Source organism: Geotrypetes seraphini, chromosome 7, assembly GCF_902459505.1.
Source record: "Geotrypetes seraphini chromosome 7, aGeoSer1.1, whole genome shotgun sequence".
NCBI lineage: Eukaryota > Metazoa > Chordata > Amphibia > Gymnophiona > Dermophiidae > Geotrypetes > Geotrypetes seraphini.
In genome coordinates this window covers 133724272-133748673 of record NC_047090.1, presented here as the reverse complement: position 1 = coordinate 133748673, position 24402 = coordinate 133724272, and the positions used below count along the sequence as shown (strand labels likewise).

The 24402-nt window shown below is 45.1% G+C and overlaps 1 protein-coding gene across 2 annotated transcripts in view; it reads left to right on the top strand.

The window, feature by feature from the left end:
- Positions 1 to 24402, top strand: part of SOS2 (SOS Ras/Rho guanine nucleotide exchange factor 2) — a 292583-nt gene that overhangs the window by 216082 nt on the left and 52099 nt on the right. For both annotated transcript variants that reach the window (XM_033951288.1, XM_033951289.1), the window contains 3 exons: positions 2212 to 2331; positions 4961 to 5123; positions 7307 to 7424. In XM_033951288.1, coding sequence (XP_033807179.1) covers positions 2212 to 2331; positions 4961 to 5123; positions 7307 to 7424 — 401 coding nt within the window. The remainder of the gene's footprint in view (positions 1 to 2211; positions 2332 to 4960; positions 5124 to 7306; positions 7425 to 24402) is intronic.

Below are 24402 nucleotides of genomic sequence, written 5' to 3'. Positions count from 1 at the left end.
TGCCATTCAGCATATAACCAACAATTGGAAAAATTATAATAACCTAAATTATACATTTTGGTGGAATACAATATGTCATATATTTAAAATGGAAAGAGCAATAGCAATACAAAGAGGGACATATAATAAATTTATAAAAATATGGGGGCCATTGACAAATTACTACAATGAATAAATAGTTGGATTTTTCTTCTTCTTTTCTTCTTTTAAATATCTTTTTTGTGACACACATAGAGGGGGGGTAGTGAAAATAATTTTTACATAATAGGCTATAATATGATATACAAGATGTAATGTGAAATTAAAAAGTAATAGAAGGGTGGGGGGAGGGAGAAGGGATAAAAATATATTTAGAATATGATGTATTAGATATAAAAGTGATATTGTGTATTTATCTATTGAATTTAATATTTTGTACACTTTATGTAAAACTTGAAAATAAAAAATAATAAGGAAAAAAAAAAAAGACAATGCCACTCCTCATGTGCAGCCGAAATTGGCAGATTTTCACTTTGAAGTTCTGAAACACCCAGCCTACTCATCTGATTTGGTCTCTTCAGACCACTACTACCTCTTCCCTTGAAATGTTTCTTAAGGTTAGGAAAGAAAGTTTTCAAGCATTGAGGATGTCTCACATTAGTTGCATATGAGTGGTTTGCAGCACAAACAAAATAATTTTTCTTGGATGGGTTAAAGTAGTTATAACAACAAAGTCATGTGTATGGGGCTCAATGGTCAGTATGTAGAGTAAATAAAATTTTCAATTCCATAGCTTGTTGTTGTCTTTACAAAGCCAAGGACATCAGCACTCCCTTATAAAATATTCTTGGGGCATGTCTTGGGTTTTTGATCATAAACTATGACCCATTTATAATCACAGCAAGTAATACATTAGAGAGAGGAAAAGAGTCTCAGAAACCTACTTAGGTCAATATGAACTCAGTCAGACCTACTGGTTCCAGATTTCAATCATAGACCCTCAAAAACTTCTCAGACTTATACAGTCATTGAATGTCTTTAGATGCGGAACAACAAACACTTATGTCTCAAAACATTCACTGATTCATTAAAAGGTGTCAGATATACAAATACTTATTTAGAAATGAAATCCTACACTTTTCTTCATCAACAGCCCAAGCCCAACAGGACCTACTTCACTGAAAATACCCCCAAGAAGCTGGTATTTCAAGTGAAGCAGGTCCTGTTATGCTTGGGCTGTTGATGAAGAAAAGTGTAGGATTTCATTTCTAAATAAGTATGTATATAACATAACCAACACCTTTGTATGAATCAATGAATGTTTTGAGACATAAGTGTTAGTTGTTCCACATCTAAAGATGTTCAATGAATGTGGAAACGAGAGGTTTTTGAGGATCAATGATGGAAATCTGGAACCAGTAGGTCTGACTGTTTGAGTTCATATTGCACTAAGCAGGTTTCTGAGACCCTTTTCCTCTCTAATGTATTGCTTGCTGCAATTATATATGGAGACTCAGTCAAATAAGTAGATCAGGGGGACCACAAATTCAATACTTAATGTGGTGTGAGTGATTAAAATGACTATAGCAAACGTAATATAAATTCACTCAGTGTGAATGAATTTATATTATGTTTGCAATTATATATGGATCATAGTTTGTGATCAGTGATTGATTTTCAAGCCCTTGTTTCTATGTATTTAGTGAGGTAGCATATCTTGGGTTTTCTCACTACATGGCCAATCGTTTCCACAGTTATTTCATTAAGTGCCCCCTAGTCTTAGTACTATTTGAAAGGTGAACAACCATAATTTTTTACACAATCCACTTCACTCATGATTTAATAAGCCTCTATCATATTTTCAGCATTCTCTCTTCAAGCTAAAGAGCCCTAGCTTCTTTAGTCTTTCTTCTTTGTCATTTTGGTTGCCCTTCTCTGTACCTTATCTAGTTCTTCTATATCTTTGAGATGTGGAGACCAGAACTCTGCACTATTATTTTCAGTTTCTTAACTGTGATTTGCCAATGATGACTATAAATTCAGTTGTCATCCTGCAGCTTGAGAAGATACTCTAGCAAAGAGGGCTTATGGCAATGCCATGTGGCAAGAGCAGGTCCGTTTGGAGCGATTTGATGCCTCAAAGATGTAAATGTATAGTATGAAATGTTAAAAGTACCTCATTATGATGTTGCATTCTTTTCTCCTTCCCCACACTTTTTCTCTTTGAAACAGGGCAGTCCAACCTTCAGAATTGGTCGGCAGTGTATGGACTAAGGAAGATAAGGAAATCAATTCTCCCAACTTGTTAAAAATGATTCGCCATACTACAAATCTCACTCTGTGGTTTGAAAAGTGAGTACGAGTATAATTCCCATGCTGAGAGTAGAGTCTGCTTTAGTGTTTGAAACTGGAATATACAACAAAATATTTTATATTGTAATCTTTGATTGGGGGGAGGGGTTAAAGGCAAATGCATATTGCTATTTATTTAGACATGTTTCTCTTTAGACTATGACTTATACTGGTAGGAGTAATTTGAATTTAAGACTAGCCTTACTGAGTCCTGTCTTCATGGTGGCCAATCCAGGTCACAAGTACTTGGCAAAATCCCAAATAGTAGCAATGTTCCATAATACTGATACAGGGCAAGCAGAGGCTTCTCCCATATCTGTCGCAATAGCAGACTATGGACTTTCCCTCCAGGAACTTGTCCAAACCTTTTTTAAAACAAGCTACGTTAACTGCTCTTACCACATCTGCTGGCAAAACGTTGCAGAGCTTAGCTATTCTCTGAGTGAAAAAATATTTCCTCCTTTTGGTTTTAAATGTGTCCCCTAATCTTTGTAATTTTTCATGATCCACTTGTACCTGTTCTATACCACTCAGGATTTTGTAGACTTCAATCATATCTCCCCTCAGCCGTCTCTTTTCCAAGCTGGCAAGCCCTAACCTTTTTAGTCTTTTCTTTATTCAAGAGGAGCTCCATCCCCTTTATTATTTTGGTCACTCTTCTTTGAACATTTTCTAGTTCTGCTATATCTTTCTTGAGATAGGGTGACCAGAATAAGTGAGGTTACACCATGGAGCAATACAGAGGCATTATAACATTCATAGTCTTGCTTACCATCCCTTTTCTAATAATTTCTAGCATCTTGTTTGCTTTTTTGGCCACCACCGCACATTGGGCACAAGGTTTCAGTGTATTGTCTACATTGGCACCCCATATCTTTTTCTTGGGCACTGACTTCCCCCTCCAGATGGACTCTAGCATCTGGTAACTATGATTTGGGTTATTCTTCCCAATGTGCATTACCATATTACATTTCATCTGTCATTTGAATGTCCAGTCTTCCAATTTCCTAAGGCATGCCTGCAATTTTTCACAGTCTGCATGTGTTTTAACAACTTTGAACAGTTTAGAGTCATCTGCAAATTTAATCACCTCACTTGTTATAATTTCCAGATCATTTATAAATAAGCTAAATAGCACTGGCCCAGAACAGACCCTGCAGCACTCCCTCCTCCATTGAGAAAAATGACCATTTAACCCTACCCTCTGTTTTCTGTCCAATAACCAATTCCTAATCCACAACTGAATTTTATCCTTAGACAAGCAGGCAGCATATTCTCACTTGTGGGTGACATCATCCATGGAGCCCTGGTATGGACAGTGAAAAGTGAAGTATCACTTTAAGCTTTAGCAAGCTTTTAGACTGCCCGCACTGCACGTGTGGGAGTGCCTTCCCGCCAGACGCCAGCTTGTGAGGTCGTGAGTTTTTCATTTACCGCAGAGTGAAGAAGAAGTATCTCTTGTTTCTCTGTTGAGTGACGCGGCAGAGAGACTCAACGGCAGGAGAAAGCCGCGAAGCAGCCTGTTTAGCGTGCTGTGGCTGCCAACGCTGGAGGGAGGTTTGTTATTAAGGTCATCTTGCTGGGAGGGTCGCATAGGAAGGAGAGATAGCAGAGTCAGCGGGGGTTGGGCTGGGAGGGGAGAGAAGCGGTCTGCCTCGGGTGCTTCAAGGCCTGGCTTCTTCGGGCAGCAGCAGCGTTTACAATTAGCTGCTGTTGCCGGCTTCAGGCCTTCCTCTCTGGCGGGTCCTGCCTACTTCCTGTTTCATGAAGACAGGACCCGCCAGAGAGGAAGACCTGAAGCCAGCAACAGCAATGAATTGTGAATGCTGCTGCTACTGCCCAATGAAGTTCAAGGAGGAAAAGAAGCAGAGGGGGAGAGAATGGCTTGGAGGGAAGAAGAGATGGCAGGGCATGGAAGGAGGAAGGTATGCCAGACCAAGGGAAAAGGAAGGGGGATAGGAAGGAGGAGATGCCATATGGAACAGAGAGAGAGAGAGAGGGCAGACACTGGATGGAAAGAGAAGAGAGGGCAGTGAATGGAAGGGGCAAGACAGAGGGTGAACAGTAGATGGAAGGGGTAGAAAGAGGGAGACAGACACTGAATGGAAGTATGGAGGACAGGGGGAGCAGCCGTTGGAAGGAAGATGGGAGGAGAAAGAAAAAAGGCCACATGCAGGATTGAGGGAAGATGATAGAGTTAGAAATAAAGATAGACAGACAGGGAGCCAGGGAGAAACACAGACAGAAAGAATGACAGCGTCCAAGGAGAGAGAGACAAATAATAAAAAAAAACCCGGACAAACAGACATCTACTCTAGCACCTGTTAATGTAATGGGCTAAAACACTAGTAACAGAAATAAATTCAAGTGATATGTATAAATTTAAATGTTGTAATATTGTGCACTTGATGTAAGATGAAAAATGAATAAAGATTTTGAAAAAAAAAAAAGAATTTAAAAAGAAAACTAAATTTAGGAAGAAAAATTTCCTTCTTTTGTGGAGATGATTTCTTTTGTATCTCTTTCTCCTTTCATTTTTAAGTTTATTGAATGTAAGAGTTAAAATTATTATAAATTAAAAAATAAGAGTGTTGCATATTAGTGCTTCTGAATTTCTTGTTTCAATTAGGTGCTTGGTGGAAACGGAGAATTTTGAAGAGAGGGTTGCAGTCTTCAGCAGGATCATTGAAGTTTTGCAGGTTTTTCAAGACTTGAATAATTTCAGTGGTGTACTTGAGGTTGTGAGCGCTGTGAACTCCGTGCCCGTATACAGACTGGATCACACATTTGAGGTCAGTTTTATTGTGCTCATAAACTTGCTTAAAGATCTCCACCATGAAAAAGCAAGAAAACTGAACAAAGTTGCTGGTTTTAGAGGGCTCCAAGATCTGCCATATTCGGAAATGCTGACTACATGAGGTTGATTAGCAGGAGATATTAGCAAGCAAGCAGAATGTGATTCTTGGATGTATATCCAGACTTCTAACTCAATAGCAAAGAGGTACACTTTTGTGCAGAGGACCTGGGTTTCATTTCTAGGTCAGTTCTTTCATTTTCCTGGGCTGGTCAGGACTCAGGATGCTATGAATGCAGTGTTTCCATCTTTTTAAGCGAGGTAGTCTTAAGACAGCATACAACAGTAACTCCCAGTGGTTGGATGTAAGGTCCATGACTGCATCATTCTGGAAGGAGCCCTGGTACATGAATCCCACCTCAACATTGTTGTTGCCTCAATGACTGGGCTAAGTGAGTTAAGAAGGGAGAATAAAATGAGGGAAAATTTTCCTGGGAAATTTTAGAAGCTTTGGGCACCAGATCCCAACTTTGGTTATGATTGAGGTGGGTGATCAAAGGATCTGGAGGAAAATGTAGTGCCAGATCAGTTAGAAAGGCTGTTGTTAGATAGGGAAGTGCAATACTTTAATTTTTAGGTGGAAGTACTGTGCATCATCTCAAAAATTTACCAGGTATAATGTGGATTAATCCTCATTGCTTGTATTAGTTTCTTTTTCTTTGGGTTTTCTCTCTCTTAACTCTTGATGTAGATCATGTTGTTTTCTTTCAGTGCTTTTTGTGCTTGTGTCTTAAAAATGTAAATTTAAAAAAAAAAAATCTTCAAAGTTAATCTTGTAATTGGCTATTGAGGTTGCTAAGTAATTAGTGCTTCAGGAAATTTTCTTTTTTGCATTTTTCCTTATGGGCAGAAAAACTTTTGAAACATGTAGAATAGGGGTGCCCACACTTTTTTGGCATGCGAGCTACTTTTAAAATGACCAAGTCAAAATGATTTACCAACAATAAAATTTTAAAAAACACAAAGCACACTGTATGCAGAGAAAATGTTAATTATCATTTGTATTCGGGGTGTTTTTCAGAGGTCAAGACAGATGACTTTAAGTTTTTAGCGCAGGGAGCTACGCTGAATGCCCCTCGCAGCTTCCGACACTCATAGGCTCCCTGCTCTAAAAACTACTATCGCAGTTTAGTAAAAGGGGGGGCCATAGTGCAAAATATAGACAGCAGATATAAATTCTCAAAACAGACACATTTTGATCACTAAATTGAAAATAAAATCATTTTTCCTACCTTTTTATCTGGTGATTTCAAGAGTCTCTGGTTGCACTTCCTTCTTCTGTAAATCCAATATTTCTTTCTTTCTTTCTGCCCCCTCCCCTTTTCTTTCTGTCTCTCTTTCTTTCTCTCTCCCCCTGCCCTCCTCTTTATTTCTGTCTTTCTCTCTCCCCCTGCCCCCCTCTTTATTTCTGTCTTTCTTTCTCTGTCCCCCCTGCCTGCCTGTCTTTCTTTCTCTCTCCCCCAGCCCCCCCAGCCATCACGCCAATTTCTCCACTTCCCCGATTCTTTCTCTCTCCCTGCCCACTCTCTGATTTCTCCCTGCGTCCCCGAGCCAGGCCTGGCGCGTTCAAGCACTGGGCCCACAAGCCTCCCCCCCCCTCTGACGTCGGAGAGGAAGTTCCAGGCCGATTGGCTGGCCCAGAACTTCCTCTCTGACATCAGAATTGACATCGGAGGTGAAGGCTTGTGGGTCTGCCGCTTGTACACGCCTGGCCTGGCTCAGGGAGGCAGGAAGAACAAGATCACAAAGGCAACGCGATCGACTCGCATTGCCTTTACGATCTACTGTCAACCATTTGGGCACCCCTGATGTAGAACATAATTGGCTCTCTTTCCAAAACCTCTGATGCCCTCTGCAGGTGGAATCTGACAAATTATGGCTAGATCTTGAAACACTGTGTACATGATGTTAGAAATATTGCGAACTTAACAGGCAATAGGTACTATAGGATACAAAGTTCTTGATGAAGTTATCTGTTTAGAACATATCTAAGCACTTAGTTTGTCACTTCATAGCCATTTGCCTATTTAATGGACAAAGTAAAGTCCCTGAAGCATCATCCTGTTTTGTTTTGAGCTCACCAAGTTCAAGCATTAATCAGGCTTTGTGATTTTTCCACAGGCTCTGCAAGAGAGAAGGAGGAAGATTCTGGATGAAGCAGTCGAACTAAGTCAAGACCACTTCAAAAAATACTTGGCAAAACTCAAGTCTATCAATCCACCCTGTGTGCCTTTCTTTGGTGAGCCTCGTAATATTCATTCTAGTGCAATGTGTCTTATATCCCTGAACATTAGGGTTATGCAAGTTGCTTTGCAGAATGATATCATTCATCTTTAAACTCCGCCTACTTCCTAGTAGGCTTGCTCCTGCCCCCTTAATTTTTCTTTTGCAAGCAAGTTGCTCAGATATGTTTCTGATCTGCTCTGTGGTTTTATTTTTTTTTAGTTTTTTCCTGTCATTTTAAGTTTTCGGCTCATAGAAACATAGAAGATGATGGCAGAAAAGGGCTACAGCCCATCAAGTCTGCCCACTCTGCTTACCCACTCCCTATCTATGCCCTAATGACCCAATTTTCTTATCTTGACCCTCGTAGGGATCCCACATGGGTATCCCATTTATTCTTAAAGTCTGGCACGCTGTCTGCCTCGATCACCTGCACTGTAAGCTTGTTCCAATGATCAACCACTCTCTCTGTGAAGAAATACTTTCTGGTGTCGCCATGAAATTTTCCGCCCCTGAGTTTGAGCGGGTGCCCTCTTGTGGCCGAGGGTCCCTTGAGAAAGAAAATATCATCTTCCACTTTGACACGTCCCGTGAGGTATTTAAATGTTTTGATCATGTCTCCCCTCTCCCTACGTTCCTCGAGAGTGTAGAGCTGCAATTTGTTCAGTCTCTCTTCATACGAGAGACCCTTGAGCCCCGAGATCATCCTGATGGCCGTCCGCTGAACTGATTCAATTCTGCACACATCTTTACTGTAATGTGGCCTCCAGAATTGCACACAGTACTCCAGATGAGGTCTCACCATGCAACGGCATTATGACTTCAGGCTTTCGGCTGACGAAACTTCTATTGATACAACCCAATATCTGCCTTGCCTTAGATGAAGCCTTCTCCACTTGATTGGCAGTTTTCATGTCTGCACTGATGATTACTCCTAAATCCCGTTCTGCTGAAGTCCTAGTTAAAGTTTCTCCGTTCAAGAAGTACGTCCTGCATGGATTTCCGCTTCCGAGGTGCATGACCTTACATTTCTTAGCATTGAAGCCTAGCTGCCAGGTTGAGGACTAACTTTCCAATGTAAGCAGGTCCTGCGCCATATAATTCTGTAAACTGCATTCACTTACTATATTACATATTATCCCAGGACAAGCAGGCAGCATATTCTTGACTGATGGGTGGCGGCACCGACGGAGCCCCGGTACGGACAATTTTAGAGTGATTGCACTCTAAGAACTTGGAAAGTTCTGGTAGGCCGTACCACGCACACGCAAGTGCCTTCCCGCCCGACAGAGGTGCGCGGTCCCCAGTTTCTTAGTTTCCGCGGAGCTAAGAAGACGCGTTTCTCTCAACGGCCGTTGTGAGAAAATCTTTTTGATTCTTCCCGCTCGTGTAAACTCGTGAAGGAAATATTATTTCCTTCCTTTTTTCTTTATTTTCTTTTCTTTAAAAAAAAACAACAAAAAACATTTGTTTTTTTCTTCTTTTTTCGAATTCGCCCCGGCGGGGCCCTTTGCCACCATCGAGGCCTCGGCCTTCGATTTGGCTGAAGCCGTTTTTACATTCATGCCCCCTCAACCCGGGTTCAAGAAGTGCCAGCGGTGTGCACGACCAATTTCACTCACCGACCCACATAATTGGTGTCTACAGTGTCTTGGTCCCGACCATCGAGCGTCTACCTGCACCCGCTGTGCGACTTTGAAAAAGCGAACTCTGAAAAATCGTCAAATCCAACAGAGATTGCTTTTTGGTGCCGAAATGTCTGACTCTACGACACCGACATCGGCTCCGGCGCAGTGGGCACCCACCTCATCGACGCCACGCGATACCGCGTCGGCGTCGACTCCTTCAGGTAAGCCGGCTAAGAAGCCTTCCCCGTTGGAGCATCCTCCGGTCTCAGTGGCAGCGAGCCCAATCCTGCCGACCTCGAGGCGCCCACGGAAGCGCTCCGCCCCAATAGAGGTGAGCCCCTCGACATTGGGTTCCTCATCCTCGGGGCGTAGAGCAGCACCGCAGGTACCGCAGAAGAAAAAGGCGGTACCGGTGCCCTCACTTGAAGAACGTATAGCTGCTGTTCTGCAAGTGCAGCTTAAAGAACAGTTACAACACCTTCTTCCTTCACTCTTGGCACCGAGCCTTCCGGTACCGGTCCGGTCTGAGCCACCGGTACCGACAGTGGAACGCCCTATTTTATCCACTTCCACTTTGTCGGTACCGGTACAATCTGCTTCCTCGGTCTCCATGCCGGTTCTTGCACCGGAGCCGAGAGCTCACCATCAGGCTGTACAGACTTCAGCTCCGGTGCATCCAGTGACATCTCCCGGTACCGAGTCGATCAGGTCAGGGAAATCGCTTCGCAAATCTCGTCACCTAGAACCCTCCACACCAGAATCTCGGGACCGGAGTTTTCAAGTTCGAGATCCTGATTTGTGGGGTGATTCAGAGGATCCTCTCCTTTCTGAAGGGGAATGCTCCTTTGGTGACGAGGACCCTTCTGCTTTGGGACCTTCCTCTAGACCAGATGTGTCCTCTTTTTCTTCCTTTTTGAAGGAAATGTGTGATTCTCTCTCCATCCCCTTGGAGGCTGAGTCAAAGAAATCCAAGGCTTTTCTAGATGCATTGGATTTTGACCAGCCTCCAAAGGAATATCTTAAGTTACCTCTCCATGATATCTTGAGAGAGACCTTTTATAAAAATTTAGAGTCCCCTTTAACTGTACCTGGAGCTCCCCGCAAATTGGACTCTTTGTATAAGGTCATTCCCATTCCTGGGTTTGACAAACCCCAACTACCTCATGAGTCCCTTTTAGTTGAGTCCACACTCAAAAAGTCTAAGGGGGCTAGTGTGTACGCTTCAGTCCCTCCTGGCAGAGAGGGTAAATCCATGGACAAGTTTGGAAAAAGGCTGTATCAGAATGCGATGTTGGCCAACCGGTCAGGAAATTACGCATTCCATTTCTCATTCTATCTAAAGCAGCTTATACAAAATCTGGCTCTTTTCGAGAAATATCTCCCTTACCGGAAGAAATCTGTTTTTCACCAAACTTGTTCCTCTCTTTTGCAGCTTCGTAAGTTCATGGTTAGATCAATCTATGACACTTTTGAGCTGACCTCCAGAGCCACAGCTATGTCAGTAGCCATGCGACGGCTAGCCTGGCTTCGAGTTTCCGAACTTGATGTCAATCATCAGGACCGGCTAGCCAACGCACCTTGTTTGGGGGATGAGATGTTTGGAGATTCCATGGATTCCACTACTCAAAAGCTCTCGGCTCATGAAACTCGGTGGGACACTCTTCTTAAAACTAAGAAAGCAACTCCAACTATCAGGCCTTTTCGTCAGCACTCGGCCTACCAACGAAGATTTGTGGCTCGTCCTCTGCCACAGACTACACAACAGCCTAGACGTCAGAGACAACAAAGACCAGCTGCTAGACAGGCTCAGCAACAGCAGCAGGTGAAACCTCCTCCTTCACAAAAACCTACTCAACCCTTTTGACTTGGTTCTCCTGGACATAGCCAATCTTCCTCCTTCTACTCATCTTCCACAGCCCATAGGAGGATGCCTTATACATTTCATAAGCCGTTGGGAAATCATCACCTCGGACCTGTGGGTCCTCAACATCATCCGCCACGGCTACTCTCTCAACTTTCAGTCACCTCCTGCCCAAAGTCTGCCAAGAGAGTCTGCTTTCAACACTCCTCGGTCTTCCCTCCTTCTTCAAGAAGTTCAATCCCTCCTCCTTCTGAACGCCATAGAGGAAGTTCCTCTAGATCAGAGAGGCCAGGGATTCTACTCCCGTTATTTTCTAGTCCCCAAAAAGACAGGAGATCTAAGACCCATTCTAGATCTTCGCGATCTAAACAAATGCTTGGTCAAGGAGAAATTCAAAATGCTTTCTCTGGCCACTCTTTACCCTCTTCTCAATCAAGACGACTGGCTATGTTCTCTCGATCTCAAAGAAGCATACACTCATATACCGGTCAATCTGGCCTCCAGACAGTACCTACGCTTCATGATCAATCGTTGTCATTACCAATACAAGGTGCTGCCCTTCGGTCTTGCCTCCTCTCCAAGAGTGTTCACCAAATGTCTGATTGTGGTGGCTGCTTTTCTACGATCTCACCACCTTCAGGTCTTTCCTTACCTGGACGACTGGTTGATAAAGGCCAATTCATCTCAGACTGTTCTCCTGGCCACCAACCAAACCATCAGGTTTCTTCAACTTTTGGGATTCGAGATCAATCTACCCAAATCTCATCTCATCCCCACTCAGAGACTTCAATTCATCGGAGCTGTCTTGGACACAGTCCTCATGAGAGCGTTCCTGCCATCCAACCGTCTTAAAACGCTTCAATATCTGTGTCAGCAGGTGCTTCTACAACTTTCCATCTCTGCCAAGCAAATGATGATACTCTTGGGTCACATGGCCTCCACAGTTCATGTCACACCCTTCGCACGTCTTCACCTGCGCACTCCTCAATGGACCCTAGCTACCCAGTGGTCCCAAGCGATGGACCCTTGCTCACGTCACATATCTGTCACATCATCTCTTCGTCAGTCTCTACAATGGTGGTTGATATCCTCAAATCTCTCCAGAGGTCTTCTGCTCCATCTACCTCCTCATCAACTTGTCATCACCACCGACGCCTCCCCTTATGCCTGGGGAGCTCATTTGAATGAATTCCAAACTCAAGGCCTTTGGACAGCCCAGGAAAAGAAGCATCACATCAATTTCCTGGAACTCAGAGCGATGTTTTATGCCCTCAAGGCCTTCCAACATCTTCTCTTTCCTCAAGTTCTCCTTCTGAGCACAGACAATCAAGTTGCGATGTACTACATCAACAAGCAGGGTGGGACGGGCTCTCGCCTCTTGTGCCAGGAAGCCCAGAGGATCTGGACTTGGGCCATAGATCACCATCTATTCCTCAAAGCTATCTACATTCAGGGAGAAGAGAATTCCTTAGCGGACAAGCTCAGCAGAATTCTCCAACCTCACGAGTGGACACTCGATCCTTTCACTCTACAGTCTATCTTCGCTCAATGGGGCACTCCTCAGATAGACCTCTTTGCAGCTCCTCACAATCACCAGCTGCCCCTATTCTGCTCCAGACTCTACTCTCCTCACCGTCTGGCAGCGGATGCATTTCTCCTCGACTGGTCCAATCTGTTCCTGTATGCTTTCCCTCCTCTGCCTCTCATGTTAAGAACCTTGTTCAAGCTCAAGAGGGAACGAGCCACCATGATTCTGATTGCTCCGAGGTGGCCCAGGCAACATTGGTTCTCCCTTCTACTTCAACTCAGTTCCAGGGAACCTTTTCTTCTTCCACTGTTTCCTTCTCTGCTTACACAGCATCAGGAGACCCTTCTACATCCCAACCTCCAGTCTCTGCACCTGACAGCTTGGTATCTCTCGGGCTGACCTCTCATGATACTCTTTTGTCTCAGCCTGTTCGTTCCATTCTAGATGCCTCCAGGAAACCAGCCACTCTGCAATGTTACCATCAGAAGTGGACAAGATTTTCTTCCTGGTGTCTTCTTCATCATCTTGATCCCACTTCCTTGGCAGTGGAGACATTGTTGGATTATTTGCTTTCTTTGTCTGAATCTGGCCTTAAGTCTTCTTCCATCAGAGTCCACCTCAGTGCCATTGCTGCTTTTCATGAGCCGGTCCATGGAAAACTTCTCTCAGCTCATCCCCTGGTGTCCAGGTTCATGCGGGGTCTTTTCAATGTGAAACCACCTCTTAAAGCCCCTCCTGTTATCTGGGATCTCAATGTGGTTCTTTCCGCCTTAATGAAGCCTCCATTTGAACCTTTGGCTACCACACCTTTCAAGTTTCTCACTTGGAAGGTACTTTTCCTTATTGCTCTTACCTCTGCCAGGAGGGTCAGTGAGCTACATGCACTAGTTGCTGATCCACCTTTTACAGTCTTTCATCATGACAAGGTGGTTCTGCGTACACACCCAAAGTTTCTCCCTAAGGTTGTCTCTGAATTCCATCTCAACCAATCCATTGTTCTGCCTGTCTTCTTTCCGAAACCTCACTCTCATTCTGGGGAACAGGCTCTGCATACTTTGGATTGTAAAAGGGCTCTAGCTTACTATCTAGAGCGTACGAAACCACACAAATCAGTTCCCCAACTCTTTCTGTCCTTTGATCCGAATAAGTTGGGACGTCCTGTTTCTAAACGTACGTTGTCTAATTGGCTGGCAGCGTGCATTTCATTCTGTTATGCTCAGACCGGACTGACACTGGAAGGTTCTGTCACGGCCCATAGAGTCCGAGCGATGGCAGCATCTGTAGCTTTCCTCCGTTCCACTCCTATTGAGGAAATCTGCAAGGCTGCTACTTGGTCCTCAGTTCATACTTTTACATCTCATTATTGTCTGGATGCATTCTCCAGACGGGATGGACACTTCGGCCAATCTGTTTTGCAAAATTTGTTTTCCTAATGGCCAACCTCCCCTCCATCCCTCTTTTTGTTAGCTTGGAGGTCACCCATCAGTCAAGAATATGCTGCCTGCTTGTCCTGGGATAAAGCACAGTTACTTACCGTGGGACAGCAGGCAGATATTCTTGCGTCCCTCCCACCTCCCCGGGTTGGCTTCTTAGCTGGCTTATCCTAACTGGGGACCGCGCGCCTCTGTCGGGCGGGAAGGCACGTGCGCGGTGCGGCCTACCAGAACTTTCCAAGTTCTTAGAGTGCAATCACTCTAAAATTGTCCGTACCGGGGCTCCGTCGGTGCCGTCACCCATCAGTCAAGAATATCTGCCTGCTGTCCCTGGATAACACCTGTTACGGTAAGTAACTGTGCTGTTTGGCGTCATCGGCGAATAGTGTTATTTTACCTTGAAGCCCTTGAGTCAGATCCCCTATGAATATGTTGAAAAGGAGTGGACCCAGGACTGAGCCCTGCGGCACTCCACTGGTCACCTCCGATGTTTTAGAGAGGGTACCATTAACCACCACCCTCTGAAGTCTGCCACTCAGCCAATCATTGACCCATGCAGTTAGTGTCTCTCCTAACCCCATCGATTCCATCTTGCTTAGCAGCCTGCGGTGTGGGACACTGTCAAAAGCTTTACTGAAGTCCAGGTACACGACGTCCAAAGACTCTCCCAAGTCCAACTTTCTTGTTACCCAGTCAGCACGGTTGCTTTGCTGGGGAAATTGTCTTCAAAGACATCCTTCTTTGGTTCTAGCAATGTCGGATCCTTGGCCTTGCCATTTCCTTCTTCCCCTGCTCTTCTCCTCACCAGCGCATTTTCATGTGGGTTCTTCAGAAGCAGTTTTCCGTCGGTGCCGTCAGGAATCCGGCACTAGCCGGCGTCAGTAATCCAGTGCCCAGCATACTTCCGGCACCTCTCTTCCAGCCCGCACCGACATTGACGGGCCCGATCTTCTCTAGGTAAGTTGGCTTGCAACTTTCTCTTTTGAGCTTCATATCATTGTAGCAGTAAGTCAAGTCCTGCCGACTTCAATCAGCCCCATCTCTGGCACCGATGGTACTGATTCATAGACCAATGGTACCGGTGTTTTTTCTTTCTGACTCTGCTTCGATATCGATGAGTGTCTCAATACGGGCATCTTCAAAGCGTGGAGTGACACCGATGGTACCGGTTCATAGACCCATGGTACTGGTATTTTTTCTTTCCTGATGAAATTTTTTCTGCACACCAATGGTACCAGCGATGCAGCCAGCGGTACCGGTGTTTTCCTTTTTAGCAGATTTCCTTCATGTCAACACCGTCATGTTCAACTGTATTTTCAGTTGTTACTGCCGACGCTTATGTCGACTTCTGGTACCAACCTGGTCTCAGTTCTTGACACCGGTAGCATTTTCACAGGAGTCTTCTCAGTATAAAGCGACGCCGGTCTTCTTTCACGTTGCTAGTGTCGATGTCGATTCAGTATGGGAAGGCCATGCAGTCATTCAACTGTCTTCAACCTTCGACACCGACTCCCTGCCATCGATTCTGTATAGTTTGGGATTGAATCTCTGAGGGGGGGGGGCGGAACGTTCTTTGAGCAAGACCCCATATCTCTCTGCAGCAGTGGGTTTTTTCACCACATACTTCTTTTTCCCCTTCAGTAGGGTTAAGATTTTATTTTTGCACGATTTCTTAGGGGAAGTCTGCACTTTGTGCCATTTCCTTGGAAGTTACCTTTGCAAAATCATTACTTTGACTAAGGACTTTTATTTTCCTTAACTACTAGAAACACTGAGGCTGTTTCAATAAATCCCTACTGGGGGAGTCAACTCTACACACTTGTCTTTCTGGGCAGAGTGGGCTAGGCTAGGGACCAATTGGCTAATCGGCTTCCCAGATTCCTATGCTGCCTCACTGGTTCAATAACCACTTTACTTGGCATAAATTTTTTCTCTGCTTACACGTACAGTGCCTGTGTTTTTCCAGCAACTCTTTTCTGTTCCAGCCAGTCCTGGTCTGCCTTTGAGTGTCTGACCTCAACATTGCCTACCAGGATAGGCTAGTAAATACGCCTTGTTTGGGGGGACGACCTTTTTGATGCTTCCATGGTCCCGCTGGGACATGCCTACTCAGCAATTGTCTGTTTTACTAGACCAAGTGAGACTCTCTGGTCAAGACCCGATAGCTGTCTTCACCTTCATCTCAATCTTCTTCTCAACGAAGATTTGCAATTACATTTTTCCCTATATTTAGGGTTGAATGTTTATCACCTTTGCTCTCTGGGTTTTCTTCATAGGGCAGGTTTCCATACTCAGTGTTTTCATCCTGCTCTCAGACCTTTTTCCTAAGAGAGTCTGTTTTGGATCCTGCACAGTCCTCCCTTTTTTCTTTTGCTGATTGTCTTCGAAGGGTCCTCTTCAATTTGTGGAGTCGGGGATTCTCATCCCATTTCTACTTCATTCCCAAGTACACATCATTTTTCTGGTCGGGAGGTTTTTCACTCATTTCTCCTTATTCAGACCTACTAGCTATGCTTCCTAAATCTCAAGGAAGCGTCCACATATTCCAATTCCTACGGTTTTCGGAATATACCTTTGAGTTCAACTCAGTTGTTACCATTACCAGTACAGAGTCTTTCTTTTCGGTCTGGCATCTTCTCCCAGAGTCTTCACAACGTGTCTGATTGTGATGGCTGCATCTATCCGATTACATGGCCTTCAGGTTTTTTCTTTTTCTGAACATCTGGTTCATCAAGTCTGTTTCTTCTCAGGAAGTAGTCTGAGCAACTTCTCAGACCATCTTTTTTCTTCTGGTTCTAGGCTTTGAAATTAGATTTCCCGTAATCACGTCTATAATTCATTGGGGCAATCCTAGCCATCACTCTCATGAGAGCATTTCTTCCTCCAGATCACCTTCAGACTCTCATCCGTCTGTGTCAGCAGTTGCTTCCTTTTCAAACCATCTTTACCAGACACATGATGGTTTTTTCTGAGTCACAGGGTTTCAACTGTTCATGTTCTAACACGGGTAGGACTACATTTTTGCATTTCTCTGTAGATTCTTGCTTCCCAGTGGTCTCAGTCGACGGATTGTCTCTCAAAGCATGTATATCTATGACATCGTCTCATTTGCAGTCGCCTCAATTATGGATGATCTCTTCTAATCTCTACAGAAGTCTTCTTTTTTATTTGTCCCCTCATTATATGCTCATCACGACTGACACATCTTTTTACGCATGGGGGGGTTCATATGGACGTTATGCAGACTCAGGGTCTTTGGACCGCCTGGAAATGGAGCATTTCACATTAAGTTCCTAGAACTCAGAGTGATGTTTTATGCCCTCAAGATTTTTCATCATCTACTCTGCCCTTAAGTCCTCCTCCTTTGCACGGACAATCAAGTAGCTATGTACTATGTGAACAAGCAAGGAGGCACGGGCTCTCTCCTGTTGTGTCAGGAGGCCCAGCATATCTGGACTTGGGTGGCAGCTTGCAATCTGCTCTTGCTGCCTGTCTATATTCATGGGGAGTAGAATTCCCTAGCAGATAACCTCAGCAGAATTCTTCAACAATGGACTCTCAACTCTACAACTCTCCAGTCCATCAATGGGGCACCACACAAGTGGGCTTGTTTGCGACTCCTCACAATCACCAGTTGCCCAAGTTTTGCTCCAGACTTTATTCCCTTCTCCGTCTGGCAGTAGATGTTTTTCTTCTGGATTGAACGGGCATGTTTTCTATATGCATTCCTTCCACTTCTTCTGTTGAGCATTTTATTTAAGCTCAAGAGAGAAGCAGCCGCCATTTTCTCTTTGCTTCATGGTGGCCCAGGCAACAAGGGTTCTCCCTTCTCCTTCAATTCAGTTTCAGGGAGACCTTGCCTCTTCTGATATTACCTACTCGGTTCACTCTGACTCAGAAATCTATGATTCATTCCAATCTGCAATGATTTGCCTTCTCAGTTGATTTTTCTTGGGCTGCGTCTTTCTCAGCCTGTTTGTTATCTTCTGGATATCTCCAAGAAATCAGCCACTCAACAATATTTCTTTTCCATCACAAGTGGTCTAGGTTTTTAACATAAGAACATAAGAAGTTGCCTCCACTGGGTCAGACCAGAGGTCCATCGTGCCCAGCGGTCCGCTCCCGTGGCAGCCCATCAGGTCCATGACCTGTGAAGTGGTTTCTGACTATTCCTATAACCTTCCTCTACTTCTGTGTGTACCCCTCAATCTCCTTTTCTTTTAGGAACCTATCTAGACCCTCCTTGAACCCCTTTTTTTTCTTCATGTTCCACATTCAAACATAGTGGAATTGCTCATGAATTATTTTCTTCTTTTATTTGATTTTAGTCTCGAGTCTATATCTCTCAGACTTCTTTTCAGTGCTATTGCATTTTTTCCTTTGTCAGTCGAGGGTCACCCTCTTACTGCTTATCCTCTGGTTTCCAGATTCATGATAGGGGTTTTTCATGTGCAACCTCAATTCCTGTTTTTTTTCCTGTCGTTTGGGCCCTATTGTAGTTCTTTTCACTTGGTTTTTAGGTTTCTGTCCCTTTGTCAATGCCTTTTGGAAGTTAATTTGGTCCCAAATTAATTCACTGTTAGAAAATCATGTTGCCCTATCCTATGATACTATTTTATTTGGAACGTCTATGAGATTCAAGAGTCAAATTTCAGCAAATAACAATAAACTTTTGTTAATACTGACGGGGGTTGCCATTCAACATTTTACTGGAAATTGGAAGGACTATACTAAACTTATAAACTTGCTTGAAGATCTTTGTAAGAGCTTCCGAGTGCTGCACTGCACATGCACGAGTACCTTCTCGCCCGAGTTAGGGCGCGCGTCTCCTGTGAGGAACCTCAGTTCAACGTTTTCCGCGGAGCCGAGAAGTCCTCTTCTTTCAGCTCTGCAACCTTCGTTGCCTTCTCTCACCGCAGCTTTTGTTATTTTATTAGTCGCTGTGCTCGCGTTTCATTGTTACTTTTGTTTCTTTTACAATATATTTTTTTTAAAAACAACTTTTATTTTTTCTTCCGGCAGCGGCCTTACGGCTTAGGCCTGGCCACTTACCTCATTCGGTACGTCGGGCTTCGTTTTTTTCTATGTCACGGCCTCTAACCGGGTTCAAAAAGTGTAGCCAGTGCAACAAGACCCTTTCAGTCACCGATCCTCATAGTCAGTGTATTGTTTGTCTGGGTCCTGAACATTGTCCCGACGCTTGTTCACGCTGTGCTACTCTCCAAACTCGGGCCCTTCGTTGGCGCCGTGCCAAACTCCTTCAATTTTTTGGCACGATGGACCAGCCGACTGACAAGGTCTTGACCTCGGCTTCGGGAACGGCCTCGACCTCTAGGTCCTTGACCTCGACTCCAGCTTCTGCCTCCACCAAGGCCTCGGCCTCGAAGGCCTCGGCGGCAACTCCTCTGAAGACCTCGACGGGTAAGTCTCCTGTCTCTCCTTCAGGTACTACTCCTAAGAAGCCTCCAGAGTCACAGGCATCCCAGGCCATATCTGCCGGCCTATCTGCCTCGACTAGACCTCCAGCTAAGTGTGCCTCCAAGCATCAGGAATACTCAACCTCCAGGTCGCCCTCCTTGGAGCGCACTGCAGCACCTTCGAGGTCTGATCCTTTTGTCTTGGTGCCCATGTTCGAGGACATGTTAAAAGCCATTCTGACCACGCAGATTTCCTCGGTCATTACTCAACTCCTACCGTCCTTGACCCAGCTTCCTGTGAGCCAGCCTGAGAGGCAGTCTGAGACCCCAGTGGAAGCACTTAGAAGCAAGCCTCGGAAGTCTCGCCGGTTCTCATCCAGTGACTCTTCACCTACTCCTCGGACACAGTCTCCTCCACCTCGACCGAAGCTTCACTCAAGGCATTCGAGGCATCTTGCTTCTAAGCTTCCTCAGGAGACATCTCTACAAAAGAAACCTTCGCCTTCTTTGGATTCTGAGACTTCTATGCCTCGTTTATCCAAGGCTACTGAGACTTCTTCCAAATCTAAACATAATTCTCGCAAAGCTATTACACCGGCTGCTTCTCCTAAGTCCATCGAGGTTGAGGACTCCTCCATACGAGACCACCTCCGAGGGAGCCTTCTCCTCCTGCCTCGACCCAATCTATTCCTCGAAACCCGGGAACTTCACCATCGAGGGTTTTAAAGCGCAAACACTCCCTGATTCCTCCTCATGCAGGTAGTGCAGCTTCCTCAATCATTGTGCGCCTGGACTCTGAGCCTCTGTCTCAGTATTCCAGAGAGGATTCTCCCTCCTACTCAGTAGTTCCTCGGTCTCGCACTCCTTCTCCGGAAGATGCCTCGACTTCGAAGTCTGCCTCTTTTGCCAGGTTCGTCTTCGACATGGGTAAAGCTCTTCAACTGGATCTCCACTCTGATTCCAAGTATACACCTGAATACTTAGCCAACATGGAGTTGCCTCATCCGCCCAAGGAGACCTTGAGGCTTCCTATGACTCCAGTATTGAAGCAAGCTGGAATCCAGGTATCGCACAGTATCCTGCAAAGGCTTCGAGAAATCTCAATTATCCCATCAGTCTTTGGTGGTGGAATCTTCCTTAAAGAAAGCTCATCCATCTAAGCTTTACGCTGCGGTCCCTCCAGGCAGAGAGGGCCATACCATGGACAAGTTTGGCCGCAGATTATACCAGAATTCCATGAAGGCTAACAGAATTCTCAATTATAACTACATTTTCACGGCTTATTTCAACCATTTCCTTATTTGCTGCCTAAATTCTACCCGGCTCTTGAGGAACAAAGTCTTCCAGAATTCAAACAGATCATCAGAACTCTGTCTCAACTTCGCCTCTTCATGTTGCAAGCCACATATGATGCTTTTGAGCTCTCTCTTAGAGTTTCGGCCTTTGCAGTAGCCATGCGCCGTCTTGCCTGGCTCCGCATTGTTGATATGGATCCCAATCTGCAGGACCGTCTAGCCAACTTGCCTTGCCAGGGAAATGAACTTTTCGATGATTCCATCTGAACATGAGCGCTCTTTTGCTTCTTTGATTCGGCCGAAGCCTAAGACTCCTCCTGCTCGGCCATACAAGCAACCACCGCGTCGTTATCCCCAAAAAGCGACACCAGCTTTCTCCAGGCCTCCGCCTAGAAGGCCTCCACAACAACAACGATAGCAGAAGGCTCAGACTCAGTCTTTTTGACATCCCCAGTCTGAGCATGCCAACCTCCCTGCATCATAATTCTCTTCTGCCCATAGGAGATCGTATTTACCATTTTTATCACCAGTGGGAGATGATCACCTCAGATCTCTGGGTTCTCACCATCCTTCGGGAGGGATACTCACTTCACTTTCTTCAGGTGCCTCCAGATCGCCCTCCAAGAGAGTGTCTTTCCAATTTGTTGCAACTTCCCCTTCTTCTTCAGGAAGCTCAAGCTCTTCTTCGCCTTCGAGCTGTCGAGGAGGTTCCTCTAAACCAGGGGTGTCCAATGTCAGTTCTCGAGGGCTGCAGTCCAGTCGGATTTTCAGGATTTCCCCAATGAATATACATGAGGTCTATTTGCATGCACTGCTTTCATTGTATGCTAATAGATCTCATGCATATTCATTGGGGAAATCCTGAAAACCCGACTGGATTGCGGCCCTCGAGGACTGACATTGGACACCCCTGCTCTAAACCAACGAGACATGGGCTTTTATTCCCATTATTTTCTAGTCCCAAAGAAGACGGGAAATTTGCGACCCATTCTGGACCTCAGAGCCCTCAACAAATTTCTAGTCAAAGAGAAGTTTTGGATGCTATCCTTACCAACTTTATATTCCCTGATGGATCAGGGAGATTGGCTATGCTCTCTGGATCTCAAAGAGGCTTACACTCATATCCTGATTCATCCAGCCTCTCACAAATATCTTCGATTCAGGGTGGGGGAATCTTCATCTACAATACAGAGTTCTTCCTTTCGGACTCACCTCATCCCCCAGAGTCTTCACAAAATGTCTGGTGGTGGTGGCTGCAACCCTCCATGCCCAGGGTCTTCAAGTTTTTCCATACCTGGACTACTGGCTTATCAAGGTCCCCTCTCAACAAGGGGTTGTTGCAGCGACCCAACAGACTATTATGTTCCTCCAAAGTCTGGGGTTCGAAATCAACTTTCCAAAATCCCAGCTGATCCCATCTTAGTCTCTCCAATTCATTAGGGCCACTCTAGAAACTGTCCAGCTCAGAGCGTTTCTACCTCCACCACGTCGGGATGCCCTCATTCGCCTTTGCCATCAAGTGTCTCATCTCACATCAATTTCAGCAAGACAAATGATGGTTCTGCTCAGTCACATGGCTTCTACAGTTCACCTGACTCCTTTTGCCAGACTTCACCTTTGTATACCTCAGTGGACCCTGGCATCTCAGTGGCAATAAGCTATCGACCCGCTTTCTCAACAAATTACAGTAACTCCTTCGTTGAAGCAGTCTCTCCACTGGTGGATGCTCTCTTCCAATCTTTCCAGAGGTTTACTGTTCCACAATCTCCCTTATCAGAAGGTTCTCAAAACAGACTCGTCAACCTACGCATGGGGAGCCCATCTCGACGGACTCTGTACCCAAGGTCATTGGACTCCTGCGGACCGTCTTTGTCACATCAATCTGTTGGAACTCAGAGCGATTTTCAATGCTCTCAAAGCTTTTTAACACCTTCTTCACGACAACGTAGTCCTTGTCCAGACGGACAACCAAGTCGCTATGTATTATGTCAAGAAACAGGGAGGTACGGGATCTCACTCCCTTTGTCAAGAAGCTCTGAAGCTGTAGGAATGGGCAATCCATCAGAACATCTTTCTCAGAGCTGCATATATTCAAGGTCAGCACAACTGTCTGGCAGACAAATTGAGTCGTCTTCTGCAATCTCACGAATGGACACTCAATTCCTCGCCTCTATGTCAGGTGTTTGCTCATTGGGGGACCCCTCAGATAGACCTCTTTGTGTCTCCCCTCAACAACAAGCTGCCTCAGTTCTGCTCTCGAATATACTCTCCCCAGCGTCTCGAGGCAGATGCTTTTCTCCTGGATTGGATGGGTCACTTTCTCTATGCCTTCCCTCCATTCCCTCTGATTCTCAAGACTCTTGTCAAACTCAAGACAGAACATGCCACCATGATTCTGATAGCTCCTCGGTGGCCCAGACAACCGTGGTACTCCCTTCTACTTCAACTCAGCACCAGGGAGCCTCTGCTTCTACCAGTTTTTCCCTCTCTGCTTACTCAGAGTCAAGGATCCTTGCTACATCCTAACCTGCAGTCTCTACACTTAACAGCTTGGTATCTTTCAACCTAACAGACTCTCTACAGTTCTCTCAGTCTGTACAAAATATTTTGGTAGCTTTCAGAAAGCTGTCCACTCGGCAATGTTACGGCCAGAAATGGACTAGATTTTCTACTTGGTGTTCCACTCATCCATATGTCTACCTCCTTGGCTTCTGTTTTGGATTATTTACTTCATTTATCACAATCTGGACTTCAGTCTACATCTATCCGAGTCCATCTCAGTGCGATTGCTGCTTTTCATCAGCCTCTTGATGGGAAATCTCTGTCTGCACATCCTATGGTTTCCCGCTTTATGAAAGGACTTTTTAATGTTCATCCACTTCTTAAACCACCCCCAGTAGTCTGGGATCTCAATGTTGTCTTGGCTCAATTGATGAAACCTCCCTTTGAACCAATTGATAAGGCTCATCTCAAGTACCTTACTTGGAAAGTAGTTTTCCTGATTGCCCTCATGTCTGCTTGAAGGGCCAGTGAGTTACAAGCTTTGGTTGCGGATCCATCTTTCACAGTTTTCCACCATGACAAAGTGGTCCTCCGTACTCATCCAAAATTCTTACCTAAAGTTGTTTCAGAACTTCACATCAATCTGTTGTTCTTCCAGTATTTTTTCCAAAGTCTCATTCTCACCCTGGAGATGTGGCGCTCCATACTTTGGACTGCAAGCATGCCTTGGCTTTCTACTTGCAACGCACTCAACCTCACAGAACAGCCCCACAACTTTTCATCTCCTTCGATCCAAATAAGTTGGGGCATCCTGTCTCGAAGCAAACCATCTCCAACTGGATGGCTGCTTGCATCTCTTTCTGCTATGCTCAGGCTGGTCTCCCTCTGCAGGGTCGAGTCACAGGCCACAGAGTTAGAGCTATGGCGGAGTCTGTAGCTTTCCTCAGATCAACTCCTATTGAGGAAATTTGCAAGGCTGCCACTTGGTCCTCGGTTCATACATTCACCTCTCATTACTGTCTGGATACTTTCTCCAGAAGGGATGGCCATTTTGCAATCTGTTTTGCAAAATCTTTTTTCTTAACTTGCCAACTCTCCCTCCATCCCATTATGCTTAGCTTGGAGGTCACCCACTGTTGAGAATATGTTGCCTGCTTGTCCTGGGATAAAGCACAGTTACTTACCGTAACAGTTGTTATCCAGGGATAGCAGGTAGATATTCTCACAACCCACCCTCCTCCCCTGGTTGGCTTCTTAGTTAGATATCTGAACTGAGGTTCCTCACAGGAGACGCGCGCCCTAACTCGGGCGGGAAGGCACTCGCGCATGC